This window comes from Amphiura filiformis, chromosome 7, assembly GCF_039555335.1.
Source record: "Amphiura filiformis chromosome 7, Afil_fr2py, whole genome shotgun sequence".
NCBI lineage: Eukaryota > Metazoa > Echinodermata > Ophiuroidea > Amphilepidida > Amphiuridae > Amphiura > Amphiura filiformis.
This window is the reverse complement of record NC_092634.1, coordinates 45,364,128-45,378,447: the sequence shown is the minus strand read 5'-3', so window position 1 is coordinate 45,378,447 and position 14,320 is coordinate 45,364,128. Positions and strand designations below refer to the sequence as shown.

At 37.3% G+C, this 14,320-nt stretch overlaps 1 protein-coding gene across 1 annotated transcript in view; it reads right to left on the bottom strand.

Annotated features, from left to right (window-relative positions):
• Positions 1-14,320, bottom strand: part of LOC140157234 (centrosomal protein of 85 kDa-like) — a gene marked incomplete in the record, with an annotated part of 71,230 nt that overhangs the window by 4,074 nt on the left and 52,836 nt on the right. Inside the window, 5 exon segments of the mRNA XM_072180358.1 lie at positions 1-35; positions 1,047-1,197; positions 3,480-3,634; positions 5,116-5,268; positions 7,962-8,052. Coding sequence (XP_072036459.1) covers positions 1-35; positions 1,047-1,197; positions 3,480-3,634; positions 5,116-5,268; positions 7,962-8,052 — 585 coding nt within the window.

The window sequence follows — 14,320 nt, the reverse complement described above, 5'->3', positions numbered from 1 at the left end:
AGTTTCTTCATGTGCTGATGTTTACTATCAACAACCTGTTTAATTGAAAAAATGAAAACAATGATTTGAGTATATCTTGGGAGTAATATCCAGTAAATCAAACATTATTTTGGACCTTCGATCAATTTCAAGAAATAAAATTTGCAACTCTCTTTAATTTGCAACACTGCATATAATACCATCAGATTTCATCAGGTATGACATGCAAGGCAGCAAGGAACCCCTGTTAAGGCAGAATCTCATGTGAGTGAAAGCTTGAAGCAGAGTCCCTATTTCTTATTATTACCACCCGGGCTGTTCCACTTTTTTATTTTCTTCCTTTTTTACATAAAACATATCTAGGCATTAACAGCTGAAATCTAGGAGATAACACTGACAAAACTTCAGCCAAGTGCAAGTGAGCTGGTGAAGGGGGTCGTCATAGATAGCTGGTTGGGGTATTTTTAAAGGACAGGCAAGTGCATGTAGCCAACAACTCTCTCCCTGATGGCTTTCCTGAATCCTTTCTCAACCCACCTCTCCTTTCCTTCATCCTATATGTGTGCACTATGGACCACAATGGCCGCTTCCCAATAGCATAGTTCAATAACCTCAATTAAACACTTATAGTGCAAAAATTGACCTCAAGTTGCAGAGTATGAGTTTTTGTACCCAAATTTTCTAAGGCCATTTAAAGAATGTACAAATGTATTGGAGTTAAAGAACTGTGCCCTGATAGATGAACATGTTGTGGATCCTAGTGATGTGTCTCTTTTTATAATTGTGCCTTACACATCATCACCGATCAGATGCCTGATAAAGTCTATGTATAGGACCCAACATATAGCAAAATGAGTTGTAAAATATATTTCCCGTTTCCAGTACTTATATTAATTTAAAAACATAAAACGAAATCAAGATAAAATTAGAATCTACTCAGGCTGCAAACAAATTGGGAAAAATATAAACATCTCTCAAATTTATCAGCCAACATTGAATAATATAAAGAAATTGATGTTATTTGTGAAACCATTTTATCTTATCAATTAAAAGGCATATCCACCCACCTGTTTCAATTGTACAACTTCATGTTTATACTTCTCCTTGTCCTTCTTCAATTTCTCTATCTCTCCCTTACGAAAGAACCCCATCTGCGCAAATGCTTCATCCTTAGCAACGCCTAGAGCTGTATGCAGTTTGGAAATTTCTTCTTCAAAGCTGTAATTAAATGAGAAAATAGGTGACAAAACTGTCAGGAACAAAATCAAAAGCATGAGGCTTAATGCTCTGCATGCTAGCCATGCGCTTTATCAACGGAAAAAGTTCAAGTTTTTGAAATATTTTTCCAAAATATCAAGAGCTATCTTAAGAACTAATAAACCAATACTAGGCTTGTTTGTACTCATTTTAATGCAATTTACATGCTGATTCCAAATATGGTCATGAAAATTTACATTTCTGAAATTTTGAATTTTGAATTTTTTTTTTTTGAAACATGTCGCCTGCAGTCGACACCCGCGTGAAGAGAGTTAAGTTTCTGAAGTCTATGTGTATAATGGTAAGTTTGTTTATCAATGTAAGTTAATTTAGGATGTCTGCTGGTCATATGCCAGTGAAAATCATCATGGATATGCTGAAATTGCCATCATGCAGGTCCTGGCTTGTGAAAAGTGAAGTGTTTACACTTCATCAGTCAGGAAGCCATCCTCAAAATTGATCTGCAGAACTATGGTTGTGACTTTCATTAGATTGGACATAAATTGAAGAGGGACACTTCGCATCTTCAAAGTTTGGGCAAAAATACTATAACCTATAACCAAATATTTTGGTTTATTTCACACCTAAGAAGAACCCTTCAGTTTTGTCATGCATGGTAGATTTTTTTATTCACAGTAGTTTTATGAAAAGTGCCATAGATATAATATTGTAGATATTCAAAAGGAACACTATTTATTCCATGACACCCCCATCTAGATCTGGGGCTTCTGTGCAAACTCATTGACTTGGAATGTATTAAGCCTAGTAAATTTTTTAATCCATGGGGGTGGGGGATTATATCTTAACTTTTTAAAACTTTGGCATATTTCCCAATAAGATCCTTATCATATTTTTAATAAAATTCCTTCAAACTATTGCAAAAGCAAAACATTAAACATGTCCAGTTCTGTTTCAACATTAACAAGGTAACACATTTATAACTGACAGCAAGCACAAACAGTTATTTCACAACTGCCACTTTCTAGGATTTTCTGATAAAATCAAAAAGGACAATTTGTAATGCCACATTAATATTATGATTGATAACATCTTTTAGGTCTTTAAAAGGTTGATGATTTATTATGTTTCTAGTTAAAACTTCATGTGGTTTGTTTTTGCTTATGGCATGTCAGGAGAGCATTCATTTCCTTATTCTAAATGTCACAAAACATTCTTAGAAAGTATGTGCTAATGGACGTATCCTCTTTCATAGGTTGTTAAACCTTTCATCCCACATGTGCACAAGTAATTCACAATTTCATGTAAAAAGGTTGCTTATGATGTAAATGTGCAACAATAGAGCTATTTATACAAAGCAATGTTTATTCTCTATATGGCAAAGTCTTGTAGTCTGTCATTCGTCTTTGAGGATTTTTTTGTTGTTGTTGAAAAATTCACAGAAGTACAAATTAGAAATTCTCACTATACAGGTAACACTGAATACAGTTCGCACTCTCATTGAAATAAGCAGAGGACAGTTCCATATATAAAGCATGGGGATATTTTCCATGTACAATTGCTGCTTTTAAACAAGGAGAGTTCTTACTCTGCTATATTTGGGTGTCGCTCATGCAGGGGCTTCAATCCGTCATGAAAAGTGAGGGGACACAGATTGTTTTACAGTGGACTTTGGCACACTGGCGCCACACGATGGAGGAGTGTCTGATTGGCTGCTGATGCGATCGGATGTTGTTAAACTGCACATTATATGTGTTGTTAATTCTGCCTTGTTACATTGGGCCAAATAAAGTTTGCCTCTTAACCATTTTTTTAAAGTAAAACATATGCTATGTGCTACATGCAGGATTTCCTTTTTTCATTTCTTTCCCGGCAACTAAAAAAGGCTTAAAATGGGTTGACTGCATAGAGCTACATGGGAAAACTGATTTCACACAGATTTTCATTGTTCTTACACTCGCCAAGCATTCTATGCAAACACTTTATTTTGGTATACATTTTGATCCCCATGAGTCACAACCCAGTATGGCAGATTTCTAATTTTTGTGCACAAGGTCATATGGAATATGTTGTATTAACACTTTATTTTATCTCTTTGGCCCAGGAACATCTGGACCACTCAGGCCACAAACTTGGCCTCAATATGTGACACAATCTGATCCAATCAGACAGAAGTCGGCAAAATCAGTCAGGTACTGAGCTTCACAAGTTAGTAATGGTAATTTTCAAAATGTCCAACTTTGGTCTGAGTGGATCAGATCATGTCACACCCCTTGTATTCATACCTTTCAACTTGTAGTTGTAAGTCAGTTTCTTTGGTTTCCAGATTAGTGACTTCTAACTCCTTGGTCCTAATAGTTTGCCTGGCTTCCGTCAGCGACACCTCCAGCTGGGTGATGCGCTCTTTCAGCAGTATCTCCTTCTCCCTCAAATTCTTGATGTTAATATATCAGTCAAGGATGAATAAGACTTTGGCTTACAATATTAAAACTGGACCGATGCCAAATATTAAAATATCATGGTAATATTGAGGTAAATGGTAATTATCACAGAAGTGAAAGGATATTATAGGTGACAGGTTGTGTTACTGTTTTTTTACACTTTTGACCCATTCATGACAGGTCATGAATGATCCAGAAAGCAGAGTTTCATTAAGTATTGGATAGCGACGTTTGCACAGTATTTTTTGTGGGACCTGAAAGCACATCAGACACACGAAATTGCATTCTGAATCCGAGAAATGTTCTTTTTTTTGGGGGGGGGGGATGTTTGTCTTCGTCTTCAATATGCAAGGTCTTTTGGTATATCTCTAATATGAAAGTTCAAAATTTTTGAATGATGGTTGGCTTTTCCTCCCAGCTACATACACTTTTAAGTGCACAAGATTTATAAAGTTTACTTCGAGGCAGGCATGAGAATGATCAACCATGAAAAAACCTAAAAAGTTTGAAAAAGCCTGAAAAATCTGATATGCTCACAGGTTTCACAAAAAATACTGTGCAAATGCCGCTATCCTATGTGTGATTTATCATTACAAAAATGAAGAATGCAGATTTAAAGAACAAATCAGTTCATTTAATTTTTTGATATGATGTAAAACGTTGGCATACATGTGCCTATTATGTTTTTGGAATCTATATTCCAATGTTAAATTAAGATAATTTGTTTTTACAAATTTTCAAAGTAATACATATTCTTAAATAAAAAATACCAAGAAGTAAACAACAATACTATCAATTTTATCATCTTTAACATCATGACTGCCATCTGACACATCATTCTATCCTTGATATCAATGAAATTTGTACAATGCAGTATGAAATTATTTATAAATGCAGAAGGACACACAAATTGTTTTAATAAATTGTGATAGATAATGATCTTAATTTCATAACAAAGGTCATGATAAATGAATAAAAACAGATGTAAACAGACTAACAAGCCTGATGACTTATCAATGTACTGGGATGCCCGGTCACTACACTGTTGTGGACAGGACAGCATTATATTAAGAGATCTAATTTCACTTGCAAAAATACACATAATTTATTAAAACCTACATGAGGACTCGTCACTTCAAATAAATCTGAGGGAGTATACAAATACTACATGGTTAAAGGGAAAATAGGGCACATTATTTTTCAGAGTAGTAGTGTGTTTAATCTTTGGTTGGTCGCCAGTAGCTCCAGTTCACACAAAATCCATCTCAAGAGCCCGATTCGAACCCTGCTATAATTTTCCCCTTGCCAGCAGAGCAAACTGAATTTCTAGAAATTAAAAGAGCAAGGTACACCAACTTGACGTGGGGAAACAAGTCAAACAACCAACGTTTCGAGCAGATTAACTGCTCTTCTTCTGGGACAGAGAACAAAATATAAAAGCAATTTCTACTTTTCATTACGAGACATAATCAAAGGATATCATCTCATTACTCTTGGTCTGCTCCTCCAATGTTGGTAAATCTTCCATGTATCTTTCAATACCACCATATTTCTTCTTCATATTTTCATATTTCTGTCTGGTTTTGTTATATTTCTCTCTCAATCCTTCTGAATACTTCTCCTTTTCCAGCAGCTGTTGAAGAAAAAAAGAAGAAGTTCAATTTACATTTTAAGTTGATAATAAACAATATTATCCTACAGAGAAAGCTCTGTGGAATTTTGAATCTGGTGTGTTGCACTGGGGTCTCCCCGCCAGTCTGAATTTTTAGGATTAGGGTTAGGTTTAGAGTTAGGGTTAGGTTTAGGGTTAGGGTAAGGGTTAGTGTTAGGTAAGCTTAAAATTCGGACTAGTGGTGGTTCAGACCGACGGGGTTTCGGACTGATGGGGTGTGCCCGTTGCACTAAACTTTGGTTCACCTCAAGGTTAGTAATAACATGCAAGTCACTGTATTGAATCGCGGGCATAAAGATAATGTAGCAGAGTGTACAACCATGTGTGCAAGAGCAGTTTGTCAGCATGTTTGCAAAAAAAAAAAAAAAAAAGTATTGACATCACTACCAAAATAAAGGAGTACCAATGTATAGTCACAAGCACATGAAAAGTGCCAACAGAATGGCATGCAGCATGATCTTTGTGGAAAACATCTGTAGATGTGCAGTGCATTTGGTGATGAGTATGTGTGCAGTGAATCTCAATCACAAGATCCCACTATAATGATCTGTACCAAGAAGACTTAGTTTTTTCTTTTTTCACATGATCAGTCCCCACGATATATCTGTCCCCATGGTCAGTCTAAACTAGAAAGTATTGCTCTCTATGGTGCTGAGTATTAACATGGATTTGTGTCCCTTGCTTAAAGTCTCAACTATGCACAGGTGTTGCCTTCACAATTATCATCATGACAAGCAAGAATCAGGGGCCTAAGACATTAATACCTGGAGGTGAAAGGGACATCTATCCACTCAAGGAATCAAGTCAATTCTTGTTACTGTCAACATCAGGTCCCTATACTTTGTTTCGCCTTGAGCTTCGTAGTGACATAGTTTTAACATGGATTTGTGTCCCTTGCTTAAAGTCTCAACTATGCACAGGTGTTGCCTTCACAATTATCATCATGACAAGCAAGAATCAGGGGCCTAAGACATTAATACCTGGAGGTGAAAGGGACATCTATCCACTCAAGGAAACAAGTCAATACTTGTTACTGTCATCAGGTCCCTATACTTTGTTTCACCTTCAGCTTCAGTGAGTTAGTTGCATATTTTGCTGGTCGCAGTATCAAATCTAAACACGTTTAAATTTAATCCTGCAGAGCGTATAATGTACATGTATACACATAACAACATGCTAGTCACAGTATTGAATCAAGGGCCTAAAGATTGCACAATGTACCAATGTATAGTCACAAGCACATAAAAAGTGCCCACAGAATGACGTGCAGCATGATTTTTGTGGTAAACATCTGTAGAAGCACAGTGCATTTGGTGATGAGCATGTGTGCAGTGAATCTCAATCGCAAGATCCCGCAGACTTAGTTTTTTTAAACAGGATCAGTCCTCACATGTATATACATGTCCCCATGGTCAGTCCGAGCTAGTCCCCATGGTTAGTCCGAGCTAGAAGTGTAGCTCTCTATGGTACTGAGACAAACAAAGTATTAACATGGATTTGTGTCCCTTACTTAAAGTCTCAACTATGCACAGGTGTTGCCTTCACAATTATCATCATGACAAGCAAGAATCAGGGGCCTAAGACATTAATACCTGGAGGTGAAAGGGACATCTATCCACTCAAGGAATCAAGTCAATTCTTGTTACTGTCAACATCAGGTCCCTATACTTTGTTTCGCCTTGAGCTTCGTAGTGACATAGTTGCGTATTTTGCTGGTCGCAGTATCAAATCTAAGCGTGTGCAAACTTAATCCTGCAGAGCGTATACACATGCTTACAAGGGCGATTTGTCAACACGTTTGTGGCGCAACCCTGTAAAAGCACTGCCATCACTACCAAGCGCAAGTTGAAACACAGTGTAGACCCCATCTTGTTAAATTGAACTACATGTATCTTGCTGGAGGTTTGATAAGAAATTATAGTGTGGAATATCTCATAGATATTTGCTACATACATAAAAGTTGTGTACGTAACTGTACTATAACTGTACCATCAGGTGAATAAGGTGTGCATAGAATATGCATATAATTGCCTCTTTACAAGTATTTCAGATAGACAGAGCAAAATATGTTCCAAGACTTGCACTGGTATAATACTACCTCAGCAGTTTGGATATTACCTTTATGTGGGCCTACTCAGAGTTAGCCTAGTAGTATCAAGACATGGATAATACAGCTTATGGAATGAAGCTGTCTAATCCCTCAATGAAGTCTTGACAATAGGCTAATTTTATGTATGCTTGCATGCAGGAAGGTTTTGTTGCATAATGCTGGTTTCATACTTTCCTGCTGCTGTCACTTTGCTGCTCTGACGACGATTTTGCTTCACGGCGCAGTCACACCAGAAACGCTAGCATGATCAGTAGCAAGCCGATATATCGAGATCACTCCACCGCTTTGCCCAAGCAGCAGCATCGTCAGGAGTTGAAATCAAGTCAACTCGGGTGCGGCATCCCTCTGAGTACGAGAACAGGAAACAATTTTTGGCCATGCTGAGCAGCAACATTGGCTTTCATAGTCATACCGCTGCTGCTCAGCGGTGCTCCGCTTGCAAATAAGTACAAGCGGTATGATGATCAAACGTCACGCTGCTCAGCGGCAAGCGGCAGAAAGTATGAAAACAGCATAAGGCACATTATTACTTAATGTATCTTACCTTGTGTTTGACTTGTTCAAATTCTCTAATTCTATCCTCATCTGCATCCCTATTTGTTTCTGCCAACTTCTGTAACTCATACTCTGCCTCGCTGTAGGAAAATAAAAGAAAAAATATAGGTTACACTCTAAATGTTTGAGATTTGATATGATTTGATATCACCTTCTCTATATCCAAATATAATAGGGCCACATACCACCTGGGTCAAAATTACCTTTATGCACTCAAAAGCACAATGTGAAATCTATTGATACTGTAAAATGCTACCACAAAATTAGCCCGAGGTATCACACCTCTGTCACTATGATTTCTACTGTCCTTCTCCGTATGAAGGTCTGAGGCTCACAGGCATATCTGGTCCAGGGTACACAGTATCCAATATTTTAAAACATTCCCCACCATGCCTACATTAATGACTTCAGCAAGAAAAGACCACCAGGTCGTCCACCGACCAGATGGAAGGACCAAATTCAGAGGGACTTGGGAATGACCCCACATGAAGCAAAGACACAAGCAAGAGACAGAACTGAATGGAGGGGGCTTACTCGGCAGAGGGCAAAGGGCCACACCGGCCTGAGCAGATAAGTCAAGTCAAGTAAATTTATTATCAATTTAATTATTTTCAAATTCATTTCACACAAATCCAAGTTTAGATAGAGTTGACATTAAAGAATCCAAAAAGGTCATTCTTGTTCCATCTACATGTACATGACATAACAAAGAAGAGCATGGAAACTAGTTCATTGTAAACCTGTTCCATTCAGTCTATTAAATCAGTCAACCTGTCAATGCATTTCCTTTATATTCTATAATAAGACAGAGTTAAACGACATAAAAATTCATACATCATAATTATTTCACCACTGTCTCTATAAGAAAACCTTGGCTCAATCTAATAATAAGGAAAGGCATATTTCCTTCCATTTCACATGATTGGATGAATATTGTGTGCGGTCATTTCACATAACACCTGCTACCCAAACTTTCAGAGGTTTATGACTGCGCATCAGTTATTTTGAGGGTATCGTGAAATATTTAAACATTGTGCTTTGGAACCGAGGGATATTCCGAGGTCCAATGCACAATGTTTATCGATATTTCACAATACCCCCCCAAAAAAACTGATGCAAAGTCATTATCCATAACCAGTGTCCGAATTAAGAAAATAAAAGGGGTTGTTCCACGGACAACCAGGTTGTAATTTCTGGTTGTCCACCAAAGTTTTGGTTGTCCATAAGCTGCCACAATCTGAAACAACTACATGTGACCAATAAAGTGGAGTGAGTGTAGTCAATTCATGAACAATTACTCTTAAATATTTAACAATTCATCAGTTGTGTCAGGTTTGAGCAAACTAACATGCTGAAAAAGTGACTTTTGGCTGTAGATCTTTGGTTGTCCGCCGGACAACTAGAGCATTATTTTTGGTTGTATGGTGCAAAAATTCGAACACTGTCCATAACCACCACCTTTCACTTTTTAATTCCATCTGTGCCACATTTTCTTCTTTTAAATTGCAAACAAAATAAATAAAACTTTATCTCCTTCCATTTGCCCTATAAACAAATCGAATAGCCGATTATAAAGGAAATACCACTAGCAACCAATCACGAAGTCCCCTTTTGTATTTCAAAATATTTAAAATATATACAGATTCTGGTGATTTTTAAGGTAATTTGCTAAAATAAAAGTCTACCCAACTGACCCTACTTAAAAGATCTGTCCGCCCACAGAACCCGGTTGTTTTGTTCGTCGCCTAAGGCAGAAAAAATGTAGAGACTTTCAGAGATTAAATTAAGCAAACCTTAATGGGGCCTGTATAAACAAATTTGAAAAAGCTTACCCATGCTGTTAAAATAGTTACCCAAATGTATGTGTGTGATGAGTTTTGCTTTAATTTTAATCAGATTTGGACAAAATTTTCTCTCATGTTGTCATTGTCTGTAGTCAGCATCGCAGACGGCTGGGGGCTAAGTATTAGGATGCACAGATTAATCCCCCTAATTCCATGTTGGCCTATTTGACATCAAAATCCTCATTTGTCGCAAAAAATTTCCTGACCCTTGACGACATGTTGGCTTTCCAGCCATAAAATCAGCTATTTCAAGATCGGAAGAAATTAGTTGAATTAGTTAAGCCTCCTGAATTATGATCATGACACCAATCCATGAAAGCTAATAATTTCCTCAAGTATCTATGGTATAATTGGTTAATTATCATCAAGGGCACGTATGTCGGTGGGCAAATGATTGATGGGGGTTGGTGTACATGTTTCGATGTTTTAAATTTAAGCAGGCATATTGGGCTGTTCCAGTTGAAATCCATACACCCCCTATGGAAGATATGATCTTAATCTCACATACACACACAGGGAGTGTAGATTTGTGGAGTCACCCATTCAGGTTAACTCCATTTGAAATTCACACTCCCTGTGTGGAAGATTAAGGTAATGTCTTCCAAAGGGTAATATGTATTGCAACTCGAATAGCCCATTATTGCTGTGGTGGGCTATTCCAGTTGAAATCCATACCTCATATGGAAGACATTACCTTAATCTCCCACACAGCGAGCATAGCTTTCAAATGGAATCACCCATTCAGGAAACCCCATTTGAAATTCACACTCCCTGTGCAGAAGATTAAGGTAATGTCTTCCAAAGGGTAATATGTATTTCAACTGGAATAGCCCATTATTGCTGTGGTGGGCTATTCCAGTTGAAATCCATACCTCATATGGAAGACATTACCTTAATCTCCCACACAGCGAGCATAGCTTTCAAATGGAATCACCCATTCAGGAAACCCCATTTGAAATTCACACTCCCTGTGCAGAAGATTAAGGTCATGTCTTTCATAGGGGTGTATATATTTCAACTGGAATAGCCCATTATTGCTGTGATGGACTATTCCAGTTGAAATCCATACCCCCTATGGAAGACACAACCTTAATCTCCCACACATGGGGTGTAGATTTTAAATGGAATCACCCATTCAGGTAACCCCATTTGAAATTCACACTCCCTGTATGGAAGATTTTAAGGTTATGTCTTCCATAGGGGTATATGTATTTCAACTGGAACAGCCGATTATTGCTGTGGCCAGTGACAGTCTATGTCTGTGGTCAATAAACTCACAAGTGATGAAGCTGGCAAAATAAGATAAAATGGGCAAGTTGATTTGTGGGTGTAGCACACATCAACAGGTTAGTCGGCATATAATTATAGACGTCTTCTAATTGAGTACCAAAACTACACTTTTGAAGGTTCAGAAAGATACTAGTTGGTAAAATTTAAATCAACTTATTGCTAACTTTTTTTCTCTCTTTTTTGTAGCTGATTAACTTTTTAGCTTGCTTGATTGAACTTTGTTCTTCCAAGAATTTATTTCTTTTTTACAAATCAGGCATTATCTCTTGAAAATTGCAAATCACATTCCTCAAAATATTTATAAGCATGCTTTAGGAGTATGATTTGGATCATGAATACTAGTGCACAGTCGTTGTGATCATTTTAGGTGTGTGGCAGCATCACACGGGCAAGACTTGCAAGACAAGGCCATGGTTGCATAACAAGATAGGGATGCTTCAATTCTCAGTAGCTTCACTACTACATAGCATGACTTTGGACAAAAATTACGATTTGTGTGATTTTGTCTTGTCACCTGCAAGTTATTCACTAGGTGTGTCTTCAAATCACCATGTCCCTATATCTGGACTAGGCATCCTTCCTGAATAGCAGATACATACAGATGTAGGTATAAGAACTTATCAACTGCTCAGTGCCAGAAATGGGCAAGTGCAATAGCTGCCCTGTGAACAGTTGGCAATTTACACACAGTATATTGTACTCATCAACACATGGCAGCTACTCCTGGCAGCAACTGCACTTACCCACTTCTGGCACTGAGCAGTCGATATAGAGTGAGCACCTGCTGGGGAAGTATACAGGTATATAGTGTGTCTCGTCTCAAGTTGAGAGCCTGGGTTGAGAGTAACACTATATTGGATTTTGCGGTGGCAATTTCGAATCGCGCGCTAACCTAATCTCAGGGGGCATATACACTGGCATTTGGCCTTATGTTGGCGATGCAATCATGTGTCCAGCAATGATGGCATGCTGAGCCACTCTCAACAGCTCTCAATTTGAGACAAGACACAGTATAATAATAACAACATCTATATGGAGCATATGGTGGGGAAGTATAATACAGGGCTATTTATATGATTTGTTATGGATATGGATTCAAGGGTAGATCTCATATTTAGATCCCAGTAAAATCCTTCCTGAACATGTGATTGTGAAGCAACTCCACACAAGTGTCAAAATCATAACAAGATATCTAGCAGAGGCATACCAGTCCAAACCGGTGTACTGGGTTCCGATTCCATTTGGGACTGTCAGCTCAAACTGGAGTCACAAGACTACCCATGAATAACATGGGAAATATGAGTATGACATAAAAATAAGTTGGGAACTGCCAGCCCCTGATATGAAGTTAACTCATATAATCTATATTTTGTTTCAAGCAGACCTCTGATCTCAGATACAGATGAGCATGTTCCTTTATATATAAATTATACCCAGTTCTATTCAAAGGTATTGGTCATGCACACCATGAAGTACAAGAAAAGGGCTTTTTTGTATGGAGGCCAATAACTTGAAATTGGAAATGCCCCACCTCTATGGCCTACATGTACTCTGTTCTTGTTTTGTTTCATTTTCCAAAAAATACAATTCTATCTGTTCCCAAGAGAGGGCGGTAATGCACGTTCCTGACCCCACCCAATTGTCTAAAAGAAAATACAGACTTTGTAATCATATTATATATTGCATTTTTGCTAAGCCATACAACAGACAATCCAATTCTGTTATGTGGGACATTTTGAGCCACAACATGGGTTCCTAATTCTATCTACCACATATGTGACCTGCCACCACGAAAGTCGCAAGTTGGTAGTTTCGAAACGCCCTGGCTACTGCGTTGGTGGTTTTTGTTTTCTTGATGAATGGCTCATTGTGCCCCCATTCACAAAGGTCATACAGACATAGTTCAGGCAAGAAAAGCCAGTCAGCCTGGATATCTCAAAACTACCAACTTGCGACTTTATACTTATTTCTTGTAGCAGGTCACATATAAGCCTAATCCATGTGCCACTGTTTAATGTAACCTTCTTTCTCATAAAATGTTCACATCCTCAGGAAAAGTTAAGTGTGCCAAGAGTCTGGATAATTTAAGTGGTTCTAATGAATGTCAAATGTTCAATTAGGACACCTAATAGTGACCTTACAACAGGACTGGTACCCTGTTCCTGCTATTGTAATGATGAATGGTATGCATGATGTGTGCTGCCCCCTGATATGCATGTTTGTATTATTGTACATGCGAAAGTTTTATAACCAACTACTAGTATTAAGGTTATTAATTATTTTAAACTGTTGTGATTTGGTAGTTCACAGCATCTTACGAATAGTAGTGAGCTTTGGCAAACACTGCATTGCTCAATTCATAACGAGCGTGTAGAAGAATTAAGGGATCTAAAATGAGCGTTTATTGCGTTTCGACAGTATTTTTTGTGGAACATGAGAGCACCTCAGACCTATCGAATTGCATTCTGAATACGAAGCATGTCTTTCTGATATCAAATAATTTTCATTTTTTGAAAATCACAATATAATAAGAATTTTATGACAAATTATAAAAATTAGATATTTTTCAAATTTTTGATATATAACAGTCCTCAAGTAAATTATATAAATCTAATGACATATTCTTAAAGTGTATGTAGCAGGGAGGAAAAGCCGACGGTCAATTGAAAATTTTGACCTTTCATATTGAAGATATGGATTTTTTTCAAAAAGACCTAATTTTTTTTGGTTTTTTTTTTATTAAAAATCCATATCTTCAATACTAAAGGTCAAAATTTTCAATTGATCGTCGGCTTTTCATCCCACCTACATACACTTTAAGTATAAATCATCAGAATTATGAAGTTTACTTCAAGTACTGTTAAATATCAAAAATATCAATTTTTAATGATTTGCCATAAAATGTGTATTAAATTGAGAATTTCAAAAATCAAAATTATTTGATATCAGAATGACATTCTTCGTATTCAGAATGCAATTCGATATGTCTGGTGTGCTCTATGTCCCACAATAAATACTGTCCAAACGTTCATACCCCAGCCCTTAAAATATCACAGATATACTTTTATAGGTGCTGCTGTTCTTGAGTTACGTTGTAAAGAGGGCTGAAACAACAACACTTTTGTAAAAGCGTACATAACTCATTAACAACAATAAATTAAGCAAGTTTGCAAAGTATACAATTTGTAGAATGAACTTTTGCAAAACATCAAGG